Genomic DNA, 21,411 nt, shown 5'->3' with positions numbered 1-21,411 from the left:
CAATGCTAAAGAGATATCTCCTGTAAAATGGTCTAGGGGATTCTCTTCTCTTATGACATCTCTTATAAAGACCCATGTGTGTATTTTCTTAGAGGTTGGTTGCTTTTCCACGACTATTGTATATGTATCAAAGTGTATATAACCTAGTCTATAACTATAAATAGTCTATAACAGACATCACTTGCTAGGGAGTGCTAGAGCCTTGTAGAAAATGATGAAGATCCAGGTAACGTTGTTTAACAATTCTAATTATCGGTAGGTGGTAGAGCGTATCGTTTTCTGGGGCCAGCTCCTACTTCATTTCTATTTCAAGTATGGTAATGTCCTTGTTCTCTCCTTGACTCAGAGCCATTGACCTGTAACCACAAGGACTTTGCCTGTGCTAACGGGGACTGCATCTCGGCTCGATTCCGCTGCGATGGAGACTATGATTGCCATGATAATTCAGACGAGGTCAGTGATCCCTGTTGTCATTTAACAGCAGCCTTTAAATATAATGTTATAGCCTGTAAACTGTGTGAATCACAACCTCGTGTCTGTCCACTCTTGAATAATCTGATTTGAGTGAATTGACCCTACCCCCATGTTTATTTCTTTATTTTTGAGGGCTAAACATCAATGTATGATTATTGAATTGAAAATGCAACAACGGGCTTGATGATTTAATAGCATTATGAAATCCAAATCGTTAAATATTAAATGTTTTATTGGAACACATGAGAGAATAGCCTACTAAGGCTGACAATGTCCTAATAGAGAGACATTTTATGTTTCTGCTCTTATGCAAATGTATAAATAATTATGCAAACTGGTTCACTAACTCAAAATACTGCTTTAACTAGCCTTGCATAGAAGTTGTGGACCTGTTTTGCAGAATGTGAATTTTTTTAAAGCGTGAGCTATTCATGAAAAATTAGACGGTCCTTAGAAAATATTCATATCTCCATTGTGGAATGGCTAATTCAAGGTGAAAGGCACGGAATTACCCATTTATTATGCCTTGTAATTTATTGCTCTGTTAAATACCTCCACAGCAATTACAGTATATAGTATGAATAATCCCCTCTATGTGCAACTTCTGTTAATCCATTATTGTGTGTGTGGTCCCAATGATGTCTTTCTGGGTCAAACTTTATATTTAGTTCACAGAGTATGTAAACATTTGTCAGCGATGCATGGTTTCTCTTGGAAACAACTACTTTTCTTGCCCCCCCCCCCCCCACAATTCTTACCAAAAACCTAATAAACTGGCAATGAACACTCACTGTAAAGAGTTAACATAGTCTATGAATGCGTTATGTATGGGTAATGAATGTGCTATGAAGTCCTAATGTACTGTAGGTACCCTTCAAATAAAGTATTACCTGATGTTCCTACTGTATAAGAATAAGAACATATGTGGTGTCAAGTATGAGCCTATTGTAAATGTGAGCTTCTTGTTCTGTACATCTCTCTACAGAAGGGCTGTGAGGCTCGGTGTGCTGAGGACCAGTTTCAGTGTCTCAATAACCTCTGCATCTCCCTCAAGTGGCTCTGTGATGGCCAAGAGGACTGCAAGACAGGAGAGGACGAGAGAAACTGCCAGGGAACAGGTACAGTATACGAGAAAGACTAGACAAGGTCGGAAGGGAACGTTTCCCCAAAACTTTTTAAATGTGAAGTTGAAGTAGTTGTTTAAAAGCTGAGAATCACTGCAGAGCTCCTGTGGTAACATGGAGTGTTGTAGTTTATATTCTTTGGTAAAAAAAACAGGACAAAGAGAGTTTTTCTGGACTTTTTAATGGGGTGTAAAGTAAGATGAGGAAATGTTGGTGTGGAGGAGGTTGCTTGACCCTTTACGATAGCTACAAGGTACTAGCAGGAGAAATGCCAAGGCTACTTTCTATGTGACATGTAATGAAATACTGTTTCAATTCTGTAACCAATTAATACATTTTGTATTTATTTATTTTTATTTTACCTTTCTTTAACTAGGCAAGTCAGTTAAGAACACATTCTTATTTACAATGATGGCCTAGGAACAGTGGGTTAACTGCCTTGTTCAGGGGTAGAACCACTGATCTTTACCTTGTCAGCGCGGGGATTCGATCCAGCAATCTTTCGGTTACTGGCCCAACACTAGGCTACCTGCCACCCCAAATAGATACTGCATCAGTACGTGTTTTACCCACAGTAAGTGAGTTGATATTGGCTCATTCCCATTCTAACAGAAAATGCCTTGTATTGTACTGAAGTGCAGCCACTACAGTACAGTAGCTAGCCAGTGTAACCTCATCCGGAGCCCCAGTGGTGATGATTGTGTGGGTGTGTTTCAGACCACTTAATTCAGCAGCAGGCAGCACACAGCATGCCCTAGCCTGAGGGAAGACATCATATTTAGACCTAGTATCTGTCCAATGTCCAGCACTGCTGGTTTGGAAAGAAAGGGCTGTAGCGTTTTTTTTTAGCACTTACACTAGGCTAACATGGAGCATGCAACCTTCTTTATGAGTGTACAGAGCAGGTACAAACCAGCCCCACTCATGCTGTGAATAATGGCTGTTCTATTATTATTTGGTAGAGTGTGTACACTCATAAAGTTCTAGGTCTCTGATCTTTGTGTTTCCAGTGTTCCCCTCCTGCTCCTTAAATGAGTATGTGTGTGCCAGTGGAGGGTGTGTGTCGGCCAGTCTGAGATGTGATGGACAGGACAACTGTCTGGATGGGTCAGATGAGGTGGGTGTGGCTCTGCTTGGTACTCATCTATATCAATCAATCTGTACTTACTTACTGTACCTTTTTTGTTTATTTACAAAAAAGTTACAGTAAGTAATGTCCAGTGCAGTAAAAAAAAGTGATTTTCTTGTGTTTTATATATATTTCCACACTTAGGTTGGAATAATGCTGTGAAATTGTGAAAATAATGATAATGCCCTTTTAGTGTAAGACCAGTATGAAAACGCCACCTGAAACTTCAGCCTGTTTTAGTTGGATAGAGTTTTGGCCTGACTGGTGACATCAGCAGGCGGTACATTAGTTAATAGACCAATAAGAAAGGTTTAGAACTCTCTATCTGCCAATAAGAGCTAGTTTCAATTTTCCCCTACCCACTCAGACCACTCCCAGACAGTCCTAGCAAAATTCTTGCTTGAGAAATTACTCTTTGCTAAGAATCCATTTTTGTTTCTTTTTAACAATTTTAATTGAAAACAATCACAGTAAGGTACTTAATTGTTAACCACAAATTAGTTGATATTGAGATAAAAACGACTGCATTGGACCTTTAATACGGCAAAGATTATATATACCTATTTGTAAGGATGGTCCCTACATATTTTGGTGTCCAGTGTAAGGTGAATTCCTAACAGTATAGAAAAGGATGTGTGTAAAGTCTCGTCTGTGTTTGACATCTAATACTATATAATGCTGTTTTGTGTTACCATGTTGCCAGGCGGGCTGCGTGAAGGAGTGCAAGGAAGACGAGTTCCTGTGTCTGAATCATGCCCACTGTATCCCACGGAGATGGCGCTGTGACGACATTTTTGACTGTGTGGACCATAGCGATGAGGAGAACTGCAGTCAAGGTACAAAAGGGCTGGACATATTCACTAAACATGCCAGTGTGCTAGAAAACTATTGGTTTTCTATACAGGTCCATCTTCATTTTCTTTTAATATGCAGGCAACATGTCCTACTACAGTAGAGACATGCATTTCAGGTGTTGCGCACACACACACACACACACACACACACACACACACACACACACACACACACACACACACACACACACACACACACACACACACACACACACACACACACACACACACACACACACACACAGTGAGGAAGGCACAAGCTGAAACATATGCAGCCACTGAATGTTCTAGCTGGACATGTTACCTGTATAAGAAATATAAGAAATATTAAATTGCAACTGGGGACAGAGTTGAGCATGTTCACTGGAACACACTAACACCGAACACATGCCTGCCAATATGGTACACACATTATATTTTCTTCCTTCTCAGCTTAGGTAGAATCAATTGCAGCCCGCCTAGTTTTCACAGTGCAATGAATGTCACGATCAGTGGGGGGTTCGAACTCACACATGGCTAGTAGCGTAGCAACCACAGCTCTAGCCATGTGTTTGTTGTGAAAGGTGTACAACACAATAGTCCTATTCTGGCCAAGCAAAGGTCATTTCTCTAACAAGAACATTCTTTCATTCAGACACTATACTGCTAGCACAATGCTGTTGAATACGAAGTTTTGGAAGGAAATGGAACAGACGACCTTGTGAAAGAAAGCCCACGGGCAGTGCTGCTCACCTTCAGTCTGTAATTGCAGGCATCTTCTTCTGCCGTCCCGATGAGTTCATTTGCAACAACACCTTGTGCAAGCTCCACGCATGGGTGTGTGATGGCAAGGACGACTGTGGAGACAACTCAGACGAGGACACAGAGATGTGTGGTGGGTTGAAATAACGTCTCTCACTTAGATGTTTTCTCAAAGGTGTTTGATGGATATTTTATTAGCTATTACTTACATATTTCATGTAAGGTAATATTCATGGTTGAAATGGTGAATTTCTTAAAGAAAATTAATGTCTTTTTTATGAAGGAGTTGAATAAACTCTGGTGAATGGACTAGAATGGATTTTGTTGAATGGAGTAGAGTGGACTGTGTTGAATGAACTAAAGTGTATTTGACTGTCTGGAATACTTGTGTTTCTTCTCCCCTCCAGCCAAACTTCCTTGTCCCCCCACACGGCCACACCGATGTAGAAATGACCGTGTGTGTCTGCGCCCTGACCAACTGTGTAACAAGGTGGATGACTGTGGGGATAACTCGGACGAGAAGGAATGTGGTGAGTTTATACCAGTTCAAACATTACATTTTTCTTCATTAAGAATGTTGAACTAAGGAGGTTGATTTTCCAATCTAACTTTATTCCTAATTACATCAAAAACTGTGTATTAGTCAAGTTCCTTTAATATCCCTAGAAACTCAAAGCCACATCATTCTTCGAATCTTGGCTACTATCAGCATTTTTATAAAGATATCTCAAAACACAACCCATGCTTTCATGCAAATGCATTTCTTCTCTGTTGCCGATGAGGTCTTTCTATCCGATGTGTGTTTGGGTCCTGTGTGTGTCCCAAAACAGAGATGGTGTCTGGCCGACCCAGGCCGTGTGGGAAGGCAGAGTTCACCTGCAGTACCCAGCGCTGCATCCCAGCCCAGCTGCAGTGTGACCTCTTCAATGACTGTGGGGACAGGGGCTCGGACGAGCAGGACTGCAAGGCCTGTGCGTGTGTGTCACACAGATCAATATCCTGCTGTTTAGATGGAAGTAATAAATGTCACTAGGAAGGAACTGAATGTGTGAGATAATCTAGGGCTCTTCTGCTAGATCCAAGGGTTAAAAGATGTCAGAACATTTATGGTAGTAACATATTTGCTGTGTGTGTTTCTGTCCGGTGAAAGTTGTTCTCTTGGCTTCCACACATCAATGAAGTAACTTTTTGCAAGCATGTACAATGTTTAGGAATGTGTTTTCATGTGCAATCAAAGTGTTGTTTTCAATTGTAGTTTCCCATGGAGACGTATGTGGAAAGAAGTCAAACCCATGTGGGGAGGATGCAATTTGCAATCAGACAAACACAAGTTCAATATGTCATTGTAAATCTGGCTTTAGGAGAAATCTAAAGACTGGCCAGTGTGAAGGTACCGTATGACCTCTTTCTCTTCACTGTTCAATTGGACAGAATGTTAACTGTAATAATGAAATTCTATAATGTAACTAATGTAACGAATGTGGTTAGATATCATGTACATAATTTAGCTGTGGATGATGAACAATATACATAACATGGCTTTCCAAGTAGGTGTTTATAGTAGCTGACTGCAGGAATGTCCACCAGTGCTGTTGCCAGATAATTGAATGTTAATTTCTCTACCATAAGCCACCAATCTTGAAATTGTTGCATGTTGCGTTTATTTTTGTTCAGTATATATTGTTTTTACCCAATTAGAATATACAATAGATATCCTCACATCGATAGGTTGGGACTATATCAACCATTTTTTATTTGAGAGGTATGCCACCTTAGTAACTGACTGATTTTTCTTTTTTCTCCTCAGAAATCAATGAGTGTCTTGGGTTTGACATGTGTGCTCACTATTGTACAAACACTAAAGGATCCTACAAGTGTACTTGTGACAGGAATTTTAAGGAAATCAATGGAAACTGTATAGTAAAAGGTATGGACCATTTTATTACTGTACTGTATGTGCTAACTGAAGACAATTGAACTATCAAAGATCTTGATGTGTATCTTATACTATGATTGTTTCAATAGAGATGTTATTTTTTGCTAAATGATTTAAAACTTTAGTATAAACTAAGTATAGTATGTATTTCTATAAACTGCAACATTTTATTGAATATTGTATACCCTTTATTGAATTGAATAGTTTTATTAAATAGCTATTAAGGTAACACCCTACTCCCATACAGTACTGTACCCTTAGCACTCTTGTAAATATACTGTCATAGTCATCAGATTTGGAATTTTTTGTATTTTATTAGGATGAACTTTACATTAAGACTGCAGGATTGTATAAGTAACACTGAATGTATACAAAACCAGCCATTTAAACATGTAAGGAGTATAATAACTGAGTCTGCATCTGTTTCTGATGTGACCAATAAGGATTATATTAATAATGGATTAATAATGATTGCCAATATTCACTAACAGCTATTCCACAACTTTCCACTAAAGTGTTAATGTTACGGGTGTATACCCAACTGTGATACACTGCGTTGTGATACATATTCATCTATCCCACTATTCCTACTGATTGGCACCATGGGTAGTAGTAATAATAAATGACTGGTCTTGTTGCTAGGTGATTATGTATTATTATCCTGATCATAAAGGAACATGTGATATGGCGGTTTCTTGGACACAGATTAAGCTTAGTTCTGGAATAAAAAGCACTTTCAATGGAGATTCTCTATGGGACTTGCCTTTTAGTCCAGGACTAGGCTTAATATGTGTCCAGGAAACTACCCCATAATGTGTATATATGAATGATGACTTGATTACATATATTAGAGGATACTTTGCTTCTGTAAATGGAATTATGCTGTCAAATTGTTGTTTAAAACCCCAAATGGAATTGAGCCACTTTTCATTTTCTTTGCATATTAATAACTCAACAACGGGCAGGACCAGAAGATCGAGTGCTCTACATAGCTAATGACACTGAAATCCGAAGTTTTGTGTATCCATTTAACCAGAGCCATGGACACAAATTCCTCACTCGCATCGAGGACAATGCCCGCATTATTGGGATGGATGCTCTGTTACACCAACAAAAGTTTATCTGGGCTACACAGTTTAACCCTGGTGGACTTTTTTACAAAGAAATCCTAGACAAGAGTCAAAGTAAAACTAATGTTGGAAACATAGTAAGTATCTCCAAAGGTCTGGTTGGAAAGTCTACTTTACTTTTTAATGTGTTATTGAATGTACGATTTGTACATTAAATATCCATATGCTAATATCGACAGGGTATCTACAGTATTAAGTAGCCCATTACAAGATATGCATGTTTCTTTCTTTTCTAAAGCCATTGACGCTACATTATGTCTTGGTTATTGCATTTGAGGACAATGAATTATAGAATGATTATAGCAATGAGAGCTTGAACACAGCAGTGAGCGCTTGAAGATTAAATGTATAACTCATACAGTCACATATCTTATTAATGTGTGTGAGCAAGAGAACAGAACATTAGCAAGGTGCCACGCTTTTTCCAGTTATTGTTTGACCTAAAGTAAGGAATGTCTCGGATGTAATGAATGTCTCGGATGTAGATATGCCTACTGACAAAGTCGGAGAAAGCTAGCACAATGTTTTTAAATAAATTGCACACATCTTTCAATGTCATTTAAAGATACTCTTATTCTAAGACCATGATGTATATTGATCTAAAGTTTGAGTCATTGTTGTCACATTGGAAACATTGCATAAAGTATTATGGGATCACACGTAAGACTTCTTACACATTTAGCATAGGCTACTAAACCTTTACTAGAATCAAGTATTGCATTAGACATACCTGTATCACGTTTGATAGTGGTCAGAATAGTGAGTGCATCTAAATAAACCAATGAACAACAGTTTAAAGAAAATTCTTCACATCTGAATGTTAGAAGTTTCAAGTTCATTTGCCATGTGTAATACAAATACCTTGGAAGTCTTCGTCATGTTCACGATTTCATGTTTACAAGCTCTCATTTTCCTTGCAGTGTTCAGACTTCCGTAGACCAAGGGATGTGTCTGCTGACTGGATTACAGGAAATATCTATTGGACAGACCACTCTCGGATGCACTGGTTCAGCTATTACACAGCCCACTGGACTAAGCTCAGATACTCTATAAACGTGGGCCAGCTCAGAGGGCCAAATTGCACCCGTCTGATAACTGACATTGCAGGAGAGCCGTACGCCATTGCTGTCAACCCAGCCCGAGGGTAAGAGCATTCTTTTCAGACCATGTCAAATTTCATCATTATGTTTTCACTTTATACTTTTAGCTTTGTCATTATTTTGGAACTCTGCCAGAGGAAGACAGCAGTGCAATTTTTAAAGATTCATCCAAGATTGTATCCAAGATTTAGATTTTTTAAAGCTTTAATTATAGACAAGGATTCCAGGGATTCTTATAGACAGGAATGTGTTTAATCCCGTTATCCATGAAGACCAGGGGCCTCATTATCAATGGTGCTTTTTATCCTGCAAAAGTTTTTTTTCACTTGAAAAATAGTTGTGTTTAATAGGCAAAATTACACATTCTGTTAACATCTGACTCCAGAGTGATCTGTTCTTGCAATTTGTAGTCTATGATATTTCAGATTTAGATATGATAATTTTTCACGTAGTATTTTGGATGTAGTGAGATACTTTTTAAAAGTAACTTTAGTTAAGTAAACTATGTTTTTCTAAGGGTAGCTTCCAGTGTGAAGTAATTGGTAGCTTGGTTATATTTTCAGAGTAGCTTCCCCAACACTGACCATGCGTACGCACAACTTCTAGAAGGTTGATCAACTGTATTGCAAGCAAATATGCTTATTGTTAGTTTGGAGGAAATGGGAGCTGTTTGTTGCACAGGAATTATAATAATGGTAGGCTAATAAAAAAATATAGACCTAATGATTAAACAGATGCATTTGCCATTGGTAAGGAGATTGCATAGCAGCATGTTGTCTAATATATTATTATTTCACTTTTATTAAATAGGCCTAAATCATAATCATATTGCAGGACATGTCTCTCTTCTTTTCTGACATAACTGGTTTAAATTATTCCCACTACACAACAAATAGTAGGCCACCATTTATCAATCGCTCATTCAATGGCCAAGCATGCTGGAAAGTAAATAGACCGGTAGTCTTGACAGTATACCTAATCCTATGTGACAGTATGGGTAGGCTCCAGTATTGCTGTGCGTTTAGGAGCGCAACATCATAGGCTAACCAATTTAATTTCAGAGCCTATACCAAGGCAGGAGATAGAGACACAATCATGTATTGATAAACAAAATATTGAACATTGTGTCTTTTGCATGGAATTGTTGGCTGTAGCTCTTAAATTGTTCTAAAGGACAATCAATCTTCCAGAATGTGCAGCCAGTGTTTGGCACTCACTAGGCAGCATGCATTTTTAGTTTGGAAAAGTCACTGCAGCATTCTGCCCAAACAGAAATGTGATAATTGCGCTTTCTTTTAGGAATTATCATGGCCTAGTTCAACATCTCCAAATCTTACAGCAAATGAGGGAGGGCATTTTTATTACCATAAAAGGTGAATGGAGGGCATTTTCCAGGCAGGGTTTTAGCGCTCGTTCACGGCCACGCAATATAATATGTCTCTGATCCATCAATTAAATATGTACAGTACCAGTCAAATGTTTGGACACGCCTTGTCATTCAAGGGTTTTTCTTTATTTTTATTCTTTTTGGCGTTGTAGAATAATAGTGAAGATATCAAAACTATGAAATAACACATATGGAATCATGTAGTAACCCAATTGAGATGGTTCGGGATGCTTTTCCGTCCGCAGAGTGACGGAAAAGCAGCCAACAAGTGCTCAGTATATGTGAGAACTTTTTAAGACTGTTGGAAAAGCATTCCAGGTGAAGCTGGTTCGGAGAGTGCCAAGCTGTCATCAAAGCAAAGGGTGGCTACTTTGAAAAATCTGAAATATAATTGGATTTGTTTAACACTTTTTTGGTTACTACATGATTCCATATGTGTTATTTCATAGTTTTGATGTCTTCACTATTATTTTACAATGTAGAGAATAGTAAAAATTAAGAAAAACTATGTTATGGACATCTAACAGGAAATGCTTCTCTTTGTATCTTCTACAGGATGATGTACTGGACAGTAATAGGTGATCATTCTCATATTGAGGAGTCGGCTATGGATGGGTCCATGCGTAGGATCCTCTTGGAGAAGAACCTCAGGAGACCAACAGGTATCTATCTACAGGACACGATCATATTCATCTGCAAGTCCATACTTATCTTTTCATTGAGACGGGATGTTGTAGACTAGCCTAGTCCCAGATCTGTTTGTGCAGTCTTGGCAATGACAACGACCATAGGAGTTGGCAAGACAGTACAAACCGATCTGGGACCAGGCTAGTTGTAGACTAGAGGATAGATATGTTTGAAAATAAGGCCATGGAAAAAAAGTAAATGAATGTGTCTGACACACCAAACCTGTTGTGATGGTCCTGGGGGAGACACTTAGTGCTGATCTACTTTTTAAAAGATGGTTTGGCCTCCTTTAATGCAAGGGACACATGCACTGTCTCTGCCAAGGTAGGGGGAATTTATCATCTGTGGAAAAACACACACCCATTTAATCGCCATGACAACTTGGGTCATTTATCCAGTCAAACACATGATAGAAAATCATTTTATAAAATGGGAAATGTAGGGCATAACACCAAAAGTCTGTCATCAAAAGAAAATACAAATATACTGGTATACTGTATATGTCCTGTAGTATGATTCAACGTTAATGACTTTCTGACGATTGCGTAGAAAGTGAGATACCTTATGGAGATAAATAAAATAACTGTCTATTTATGCAGTCTATCCACAGCCTAACGCTGTTTAGAACCTGAGGGCTGTCGGAATGAAGGCGTCCATATTGATCTTTACACAATTCATAAGGAAAATAAATCTCTTCCTCTCATCCTCTCCAGGTCTGGCCATCGATTACTTTAACCAACGTTTGTACTGGGCTGATCCTGAGCTCTCCGAGATAGGCAGTGTGAGATTGGATGGGTCGGACCCTCTGGTGGCAATCAGCGACAGACACGGTAACATCACCACTGAGAACAAAACAAAGATTGACTATCCAAGCACATACTAGCTACTGATGTGATAATTTCTTTAATTTCCTCTACATTTATCAAAAGATTGCTACAATAATAGTGTTTGTGTGTGTGCACGCCTGCGTGTGTGTGGCTATTGCAAACTGTTAAACAATCGGTGTAGTATAGTACTACACACAGATCAGGTTTCCTACTAACTACTAGTACTGTCCTGGGATTTACAAACCCTCATTAAAACTACAACACGGTGTTCATGGTCATATGCTTCTTTCCACCCTGCCTTTATTCTGTTTCCACGGCTGTGTTTCCAGGAATATCCCAGCCATACAGGATTGACATATTTGAAGACTACATCTACGGGACTGGGCTAAAACACGAGGTCTTCAAAGTTCACAAGTATGGAAAACAGCCTGTGGAGTTTCTCCACTTGGGTCTCGAGAAAACGACCAATGTCATGATCTCCCACCGATACAAGCAGCAAGATGGTAAATAAATAAAATCTACTGATTTTCAGTGGATATTTTAATGAATACAAGTGTTAATGAGGGTCATGGGTAATACAGGGAAATGATCAGGGTTGTGTAATGTGGATATTGAAAATAGCAGCTGAACGGCCTTCTAGTATGAATGCAAGCGTAACAAGGGCAACAAACATGATATTACAGTAACAAACAAGACGACAATGCACCAATGTAGTATTGATATTCTAGATGGTTATGTGGGTCTAACTTCTGAATGGAAGAGCGTATAGTGTTCTTGAGCTAGTTTTTCATTTTCTCAAGTGTGGGACATGAGAGTCATCTCATTTCCCATGATAGGACCAATATATTTCACATTCTCTGCTTCTCTACTTGGTTGCTATTTATTATCTGTGTATTGTTAATGTTTATGGAGCGTCGGACATATCCGTCTTGGCTTGGGGTTTTCTTCAGTAAAGGGCAGCTGAACCGTTCTCCAAAGACTCATTAGTCCAGCCATGTAGCCTACTCTTTGGGCAGTAAAATTTACTGCACATCTTGCAGAACAGAAAGACCATGAGTGCTGGTTTGTAGTCTTCAGCGAAACACACTGACACCCTCTTCTTTCGCTAGCTTTGATCTACAATGATTCCTGTAACCCCAAACACAACAAATCTGTGTAATTGTTTTTTTTCTGTTTCATTGAAAACACAAACACTTCAATTGACTTATTGGCGCAAAATGGCAGCATGCTGCTGATGTTGTGCATATCGAAGTAGTGTTTGCTAACAGGGCATAGTAATCCTCTAGGACTAGGCATTGAGTGGAATGTGGAGCATGTCTCTTGTTGATTTTGAATATCAATACATTTGTGGATTGAAGAATAGTAAAGACACGAATGTGTTTTATTTGACGGCTGCATTGAAGCTTCGGCTACCGTTTGCCTCTTGTCTTGTTGCAGCGGTCAACCCATGCCTGAGAATGAACTGTGACTTCATGTGTCTACTGAACCCACTGGGTGCCACCTGCACTTGTCCAGAAGGGAAGGTACTGATCAACGGCTCCTGCAGTGATGTCAACATCTCAGGTAAACTATTCAAGACCACTGCCTAAACTTCACTTACTGCCTGCCAACGTAATATCACCTCTAAAACTGCTACAGTAGACAATCCAGCTGAGATGGCACTTGGCCAATGCAAATGAATGAAGTCAAATCTTTCTGAATCGCTCAGCATTTTGTGTACTTCAAAATAAGACTTGAATGTGGAAGTGCATTTTTTGAAATGATAACATAAGATGACATGCTTGTACAGTATCATGCTCTTTCTCCTGGCCCAGCTAAATGACACTGATGATGATTCATAGTTTAGAACGTACTTCAGAAAACCTGTCCACAAGTTCAGCATAATGAACACGCTGTGCATTGTTGTTGTATTGTAGGCGAGCTGTGCAGGCCACCGTGTGAGAACGGCGGGCGTTGCCTGGCCAATGAGAAGGGGGACTGGCGCTGCTACTGCTGGCCTGACTTCTCTGGAGAACGCTGTGAGGTCAACCACTGCACTGACTACTGCTTCAACGGAGGCACCTGCATGGGCTCACCCCTGGGTGAGTCTGCTGTTAAAATCCATATATTGATTGGTAGAAACATTTATGGATTGATCAGAGCAGGATTGACATAAGGCGTTATGTGCCCACAGGTCTTTACTCAAAAGTAGTTAAGTGGTTAAGAACTCTCTGGGTTGTGCTACAACAGTCTTACAACATTGATTGATTGATATAGGTAGAATAAGCATGAAGCATAATAGAGACAAGACATGTTAATAACTGAACCGATCATGTCTCATATTATTATTATTATTATTCATATATTTATTATCATTGGCCTGTTCTTCTGCCCTCTTCGGAGAACAAAAATTAACTTTGTTTTCCCAGCTTTTCCTTTTGTCGTTACATGTATTTATACACACATTTGACAATTTGTCTCATTGTTAGTTTGCCACTCATCCTGCCTAACATGGATAAACTAAAATAGTGCAGAGCACTTGAGTTTTACTTCACGTCTCCCTGCTAAAAACGAGTCAATCGATTACATAATGCATGCAAGAGGGCAATTATTCACAACATCTCAGTCTCTTAGAACTGATGGACTGTGTGGACTCACAAGAGAAATTACCCATAGAGATAGATACATTTGGATTGCTGTGGTTTTCCTGACTGTTACATTTAGTTTTGAAGATTCGTGAAAATGTGAAATCGCTTCATGGTGTTGTAAACCTTGAAAATGATAAAAGTACATTTTAGAGAGTGTGCTAAATATAGTAGCTGAGTGTTGAATGCTAACACATACATACAAACTGTAATTGAACTGTCAGAGTAGTTTTAATGCTCCTGTCATTACTGGGGGTAGATAAAGTATTCAGGGACTGGCCTACAACTTTTGATTTGAATCGTTTAGTCTGGGAAGTAAAATGTTTGCCCTTAAAACATATATTTTCTCATCTCTTCTCGTAATAAATGTGTCGTCTTGCCCAGGGGGAATTTGATCGTTTGGGAATAATATGTTGAGAACATGTTGGTGTTCTCAGTCAATTGACTTCAAGCTGTCAGCCTTTGTATTATGACAGCAGCATTTGGCTAATGAGCTAGACAGATGCCTGATATGTGTCAGTGATATGTAATAACATTCTGTTTTTAAGAGACACATATGTGATTGAAACAAAGTGAGTATCACAGCAGGATTTTAAATTAGTTGGAGAGTTGGAGGCAGGGTTTCTCAATCTTGTTTGGTTCACCAGCCCAGTCAGTGTTATATGATCTGTGTTGTATGACGAATGGTACCCTCATTTATGGCCAATGCAGTCGAAGAAGAGTGAAACAAAGTGATGGGACATTTGTTCCGCTGCTGGGCATACAGTCACTGACTATTCTGTGTGCTGTTCATCCATGCTAGAAGACCGAGTTTTTTCATAAAGTAAGAGGTTTCGCTGTGTTGAGCACACATCCCCAGGCTTGGGGAGTATTGTTCAAAATGAGCGATGGAAGCAGAGCTTGGGAGAGCTTATTGTTAATGTCTTTCCTCAAGAACCCCAGTTTGGTGATGGAAGAGAACAGGTCTCGCTGGAGGCACCCACTGTAATCAATTAAAGGACTGGAAATATTTCTCTCTGACCTCCAGGGACCTTGTGTTATCAAGGACCTTTTATCTTGGGTTTTTCAGATACTTGATACTCAACTTTGGGAACAAACAGACACATCCTCAACACTTGAGTTATAGTATCCTTGTAATAAACAATGTAAATGGAATTGTTAGCCAAACTCTCAATCCTCTCCTCTCCTCCCTCCATCCCTCCAGGGAAGCCAACATGTCGGTGCCCTGTAGGGTTCACAGGTCCGTTCTGTGAGAAGCGGGTGTGTGATTACTACTGTCTGAATGGTGGTACCTGTGATGTCAGCCTAGGGAACCAGCCGGTGTGCCGCTGCATGGCAGAGTATACTGGAGACCGCTGTCTGTACCGTGAGTAAAGGGATCCAATTACGTATGCACTCTTGGGGGTGCCTAATGTCTCTTGAGAGTGCCTGAGGTCAGATATATTTTTCGGGGGGCCCAAATATATATTTCAAGTCCCATGGAGAGCCACTGATTTGTTATGAGGAGCACAGCCCTCCCTTAAAATCATGTAATGTATTTCCAACCATCCACCAGCAATAGCAACAAACTACACATAAACATTTGACCTTAACACAATCAGTATCAACCTACCCTGTAGCATTCCCAAGATTACTAAAGAACATGAATAAACAACAATAGCTGACCATTTATATTCAGTCACACTCTAGAAATCTGATATCTTTTTAGTTTTGCATATTTAAGGTTCCAACGACAACAATAAATACTAAATCAAACAATGAATTGTTTTTGGGGGTTTTATTCCGGAAAGGGCATTTCATAGCTACAAATACCATGTGTGGGCAAGAGAGTAATTCTAAATGCCACTCTAAACAACCTTTGGGGGTTTCTGTGCTGCACTGATAAAATATTTCCTTCTCTTATGTTGGCTTTGTCATTATAAATTGTGTGGAAAACAATTTCAACTGACGCCATTACTGCGTTTCTACTGTAACTTGCCCAAGGGGTGATACGTTTTCATCTATGAACGAGATGCCATTTGATACAGATAATTAATTCTCATTAAAGGCCTGTAAAAATGTTATCAAACCAACTAAAACTATGCTCCCATTTCCTTAATATGAAATGCACCTCTTTCTCTCCTCTATATCTCTCTCTTTCGCTTTCTCTTTTTCTGGTCTCTCTCTCCTCTGACAGACATCTGCCACCACTACTGTGTAAACTCCAAGGCCTGTACATTGTCCAGTAGTGGCCATGTAGAGTGCGTGTGTCCAGCCAAATACGAGGGCAACAAGTGTGAGGTGGACAAGTGCCTGAGGTGCCATGGAGCACCTTGCCTCGTCAACGATGACACAGGAGATGTGGTCTGCAAGTAAGTTGTTAGCATCTCACAACATTACTTTATATTCTATGTTGGGTTAACGCCTTAGAGCTAATGCTTGATGTACTGTAGTTGAACGTCTTCCATGTATTGTATTTTCTATGGTTATAATGCATTAACATTCCACAGCTTCACATTTTTCAAGACCGTTTACACAGAAAATAGGTTATCAATCAGTAGTCTTGCAAACTCAAACAATGAAAGAAAGACAGAAATTGTGGGCCACCACTCAGTGACAGCAGCTTTCCTCTGTTTCCCTTCAGCTGTACTAATGGCAGGATGGCACCCAGCTGTCAGCTATGTGACGGCTACTGTTACAACGGAGGTACCTGTCACCTGGACCCTGACACCAATCTGCCCTTCTGTCAGTAAGTACAGTAACTACCTACTAGCAATAGCCTGGAATAACATTAGCCTAGGAAAGTTATCTTCTCTATTCTTACTTTATTCTTTGTTTAATCTTCATTGCCATTCAGTTATGCCAAACAGGCTGGCCTAAAGTGGAACCAAATCTCCTTGGGCTTTTATTATAATGATTGATTTTTGAAGGTGGTGGTGGAGTAGGGGAGTTTTCTTTATTTTTAACACAGGGCTAAGATCCTAAGTAGAGAGGGTGTTTGACACCAGTGGGCGCCGGCCATGTCACAGCAAGAGACAGGATGATATGGCTCAATAAGATAATGAGTCACACCTGCCTCTACATGAGGGGCTTTGATGTGGGTATAGATCTTTAAAAAGCTAACCCTCTGTGGCAGTGTAGAAGAAAGGAAGCTCTGCATGGGGTACAGCTACAGAAAGTAACCACAAACTAAAACTACTGAAACGTTACTGTTCAGAACATATCACACTGTTCGTTTGTCACTGTGTCTCCACTCTGTGGTAGGCTTCAGGAGAAAGTGTATACACTATTTTGATCTTCAGTGATAAGAAGTGTGTTATACAAGTAATGAGCAGCAGAAACTCCATAGCAATGACTGGTAGAGGACAATAGGTTGGTTCCAGAGACCTGTGGGAATCATCCAAGAGAATGTATGCTCTGCAGTTCTGGTGGTCCACAAAGATTAATTTCAGCTCCGTTATAATCAGGTGTGGTTCAATGTTAAAGACCTCCCCACGGAGATGATTGGAAATCCCTCTGAAAAGGGAAACCTTGTTGCTTGAACGATCTTTTTTACTGCCCCCATTGTCCATTGTAGTTAAAATGAAATTTGTGGCCATGACTGGCAAGATTCAAGGGATAGAATCAATTTCTATGCAAATGATCCCATCTCATTTTCCACGAGGTTAACAGATCTTGATAATGTGGTTTATTCATTGGCTGCGAGGCATAGAGATTAGGTTAGATGATGGATACGTCTGTGTCAAGAAATCATAATGTTTGACCTTAAACTATAACAGAGTAAATTAATATCTTATCCAAGCCACCCGAGAAACTCCACAGGCAGAAAAATCCTCATTGAGATGGTAATTTTCAGATAACTGTCTTAAAGGTCTAAGGGATTTTCAAAACTCATCAATGTGTTCCGCCAGTAAATATAATCAGTGTATATAAACATAAAGTGGGCATAATAATCGTTTTGATGAATTCACAGGGCACAGACTGTTTGTCAAGATCAACATGTTCATAAATAATCTGCATTTGCTTATTTCTGTTTATTTTTCTGTATTAAAAATATTCTGTTCATTTTTTTGAAATACTGTAAATAAGCATAGTGTGAATTGATAGCAACTGAAAAAACGTATTTTTTGCCTCAATGGATGTGGTTGTTTTTAGCTTAGCTAACCATAACGTTTCGAGTTTAGTTTTAGTCAAACATTTTTTGCATGAATGATAGAAACATGAAAGTTTACCAAGGGACGAATCTATTAAAGTATTTTGGAACAAATCTGTCGTATTTTGTTTGATGCCATGTTGAAGGGTTTCCAGCTGCCTATACAATACCTACCCTGGTCGGTTTTATCAATATCACACCACCACACTGTTTTACAGCTGCACGTCAGGGTTCAAGAACCAACGTTGTGATGAGCTGGCCAACCCATGTGATTACTTCTGTCAGAATGAGGGGATGTGCACTATCACTGCCCTTAACAAACCACGCTGCAAGTAGGTCCCTTCCTCACTTCCTGTGGCTGTTCCAGAGGTCTCACCCCCCGCCCTCTCGTCATTCAGCTCCATTTCAACCAGTGTGATGGTCTATATAACACTTTTCCCACTATAATACAGTACCTACTCCCTCTTTAACTCACTGCTAACCATCCACATCTCATTCAGCCCGAGCTGACATGCCCTTTGAGTAACATTAAAGTGATGATGTGACGTGACATGTGAATATAGGGGACCTGTTGTGACCTGCATGTATGATGACTAATTTTGCAACGTGAATTGGGAGACAAGAAAACGTGGACCTTTAACTTTGAGTTGCATAGTATTTAGTTTTGAAATAAGTACATTCAACAGCATGTCAATGGTTTTGTTTTAGATTAGATTACAAACAATTTTCTGTTCATCAGATCTTACCTAGTATTTTCCCTAACAACATTGTATTTGATCTTTTTCCCATTAAAATTCAGGATTGTCCATGCTGTGACATTCTTTCTATGGGGGAATGATTCATTGTTTGTATGTGTGAGATGCTATTCTCATTCTTATTCCTGATTGTTTGGTGTTGTGATTCATGGAGTCCATGTAATTTAGTATAATTTCATACCTTCCGTCACCATCCAGTTGCAGCCGTCAGATCACTCATGCTTTACAGACACATCAGCGTCAATCACGTCCAATTGGAAATCACCTCCTCTAACTAGGGTCATTCATCACTCCCATTGGATACCATCCAAACAGCAAACCAGATGACTCCTTGTTTTCTCACTGTTTTTTGCTGAATATTCATTATGTTAATCAGTATGTTATCTACTCCTCACTAAATGTAGATGTCTTCTGTGTTCGTTATATCAAATCTACTGGACTAAATCTGTAATATTTTTATCCATGGTTTAGTGTCTCCTTTGTTCCTATAGTGATCTTTCTATGTGGGGATTAAGGTAGAGAGCGCTAAGGACTATGGTTGATTTTCTCATCTCTGATTGGTCTGTTCCAGGTGCTCAGCCAATTGGGCAGGGACACAGTGTGAAAGGCCCGCCCCTAAAAGCAGCAGATCGGACAACACCAGTGGAAGTGAGTTCAGGAGTCACATTACTCACCCAGTGTCATGCATAACCAAAAGGCTAACCAGAGGATGGCTATCGTTAGGTGGAATGTTGACACGTATGCCTAACTTTAAACAGAGAGCAAGAGGCGAAGTGAGACGGTCCACTCCCATCAAAATCTGTCCAAGCGGAAATACACCGATAAGCAGACCAATAAGCAGACATATATCTTTTTTTTCACCTTTATTTAACCAGGTAGGCCAGTTGAGAACAAGTTCTCATTTACAACTGTGACCTAGCCAAGATAAAGCAAAGCAGTGAGACACAAACAACAACACAGAGTTACACATGGAATAAACAAACGTACAGTCAATAACACAATAGAAAAGTCTATATACAGTGTGTGCAAATGAGGTAAGATTAGGGAGGTAAGGCAATAAATAGGCCATAGTGGCAAAGTAATTACAATTAAGCAAATACACACTGGAGTGATAGATGTGCAGAAGTTGAATGTGCAAGTAGAGATACTGGGGTGCAAAGGAGCAAAAAATTATAATTACAATATGGGGATGAGGTAGTTGGATGGGCTATTTACAGGTGGGCTATGTACAGGTGCAATGATCTGTAAGCTGCTCTGACAGCTGATGCTTAAAGTTAGTGAGGGAGATATGAGTCTCTAGCTTCAGTGATTTTTGCAATTTGTTCCAGTCATTGACAGCAGAGAACTGTAAGGAAAGGAGGCCAAAGGAGGAATTGGCTTTGGGGGTGACCAGTGAAATACACCTGCTGGAGCGCGTGCTACGGGTGGGTGCTGCTCTGGTGACCAGTGAGTTAAGGCGGGGCTTTACCTAGCAAAGGCTTATAGATGACCTGAAGCCAGTGGGTTTGGCGACGAATATGAAGCGAGGGCCAGCCAACGAGAGCATACAGGTCGCAGTGGTGGGTAGTATATTGGGCTTTGGTGACAAAACAGATGGCACTGTGATAGACTGCATCCAATTTGCTGAGTAGAGTGTTGGAGGCTATTTTGTAAATGACATCGCCAAAGTCAAGGATCGGTAGGATAGTTAGTTTTACGAGGGTATGTTTGGCACATGAGTGAAGGATGCTTTGTTGCGAAATAGGAAGCCGATTTCACTTTGGATTGGAAATGCTTAATATGAGTCAGGAAGGAGAGTTTATATTCTAACCAGACACCTAGGTATTTGTAGTTGTCCACGTATTCTAAGTCAGAACCATCCAGAGTAGTGATGCTAGACGGGCGAGCAGGTGTGGGCAGCGATCGGCTGAAGAGCATGCATTTAGTTTTACTTGCATTTAAGAGCAGTTGGAGGCCACAGAAGGAGAGTTGTATGGCATTGAAGCTCGTCTGGAGGTTAGTTAACACAATGTCCAAAGAAGGGCCAGAAGTATACAGAATGGTGTCGTCTGCGAGCAGCAAGCAAGAGCGACATCATTGATGTATACAGAGAAAAGAGTCGGCCCGAGGATTGAACCCTGTGGCACCCCCATAGAGACTGCCAGAGGTCCAGACAACAGGCCCTCCGATTTGACACACTGAACTCTGTCAGAGAAGTAGTTGGTGAACCAGGCGAGGCCGTCAGTTGAGAAACCAAGGCTGTTGAGTCTGCCGATAAGAATGTGGTGATTGACAGAGTCAAAAGCCTTGGCCAGGTCGATGAATACGGCTGTACAGTATTGTCTTTTATTAATGGTGGTTATGATATCGTTTAGGACCTTGAGCATGGCTGAGGTGCACCCATGACTAGCTCGGAAACCGGATTGCATAGCGGAGAAGGTACGGTGGGATTTGAAATGGTCGGTGATCTGTTTGTTAACTTGGCTTTTGAAGACCTTAGAAAGGCGGGGTAAGATAGATAAAGGTCTGTAA

The 21,411-nt window shown here is 40.0% G+C and overlaps 1 protein-coding gene across 1 annotated transcript in view; it reads left to right on the top strand.

Moving 5' to 3' along the window:
- Positions 1 to 21,411, top strand: part of LOC139546650 (low-density lipoprotein receptor-related protein 1B-like) — a 462,326-nt gene that overhangs the window by 428,652 nt on the left and 12,263 nt on the right. Inside the window, exons 68-88 of the mRNA XM_071355272.1 lie at positions 347 to 453; positions 1,460 to 1,592; positions 2,609 to 2,715; positions 3,431 to 3,563; positions 4,333 to 4,455; positions 4,730 to 4,852; positions 5,153 to 5,293; positions 5,578 to 5,712; positions 6,130 to 6,249; positions 7,224 to 7,465; positions 8,309 to 8,532; positions 10,431 to 10,537; positions 11,276 to 11,392; positions 11,719 to 11,892; positions 12,827 to 12,952; positions 13,306 to 13,470; positions 15,218 to 15,379; positions 16,190 to 16,364; positions 16,637 to 16,741; positions 18,364 to 18,477; positions 19,472 to 19,548. Coding sequence (XP_071211373.1) covers positions 347 to 453; positions 1,460 to 1,592; positions 2,609 to 2,715; positions 3,431 to 3,563; positions 4,333 to 4,455; positions 4,730 to 4,852; positions 5,153 to 5,293; positions 5,578 to 5,712; positions 6,130 to 6,249; positions 7,224 to 7,465; positions 8,309 to 8,532; positions 10,431 to 10,537; positions 11,276 to 11,392; positions 11,719 to 11,892; positions 12,827 to 12,952; positions 13,306 to 13,470; positions 15,218 to 15,379; positions 16,190 to 16,364; positions 16,637 to 16,741; positions 18,364 to 18,477; positions 19,472 to 19,548 — 2,910 coding nt within the window. The remainder of the gene's footprint in view (positions 1 to 346; positions 454 to 1,459; positions 1,593 to 2,608; positions 2,716 to 3,430; positions 3,564 to 4,332; positions 4,456 to 4,729; positions 4,853 to 5,152; positions 5,294 to 5,577; positions 5,713 to 6,129; positions 6,250 to 7,223; positions 7,466 to 8,308; positions 8,533 to 10,430; positions 10,538 to 11,275; positions 11,393 to 11,718; positions 11,893 to 12,826; positions 12,953 to 13,305; positions 13,471 to 15,217; positions 15,380 to 16,189; positions 16,365 to 16,636; positions 16,742 to 18,363; positions 18,478 to 19,471; positions 19,549 to 21,411) is intronic.

This window comes from Salvelinus alpinus, chromosome 20 (assembly GCF_045679555.1).
Source record: "Salvelinus alpinus chromosome 20, SLU_Salpinus.1, whole genome shotgun sequence".
NCBI lineage: Eukaryota > Metazoa > Chordata > Actinopteri > Salmoniformes > Salmonidae > Salvelinus > Salvelinus alpinus.
Note: the sequence above shows the minus strand (reverse complement) of the source record. Positions and strands in the feature narration are given on the sequence as shown.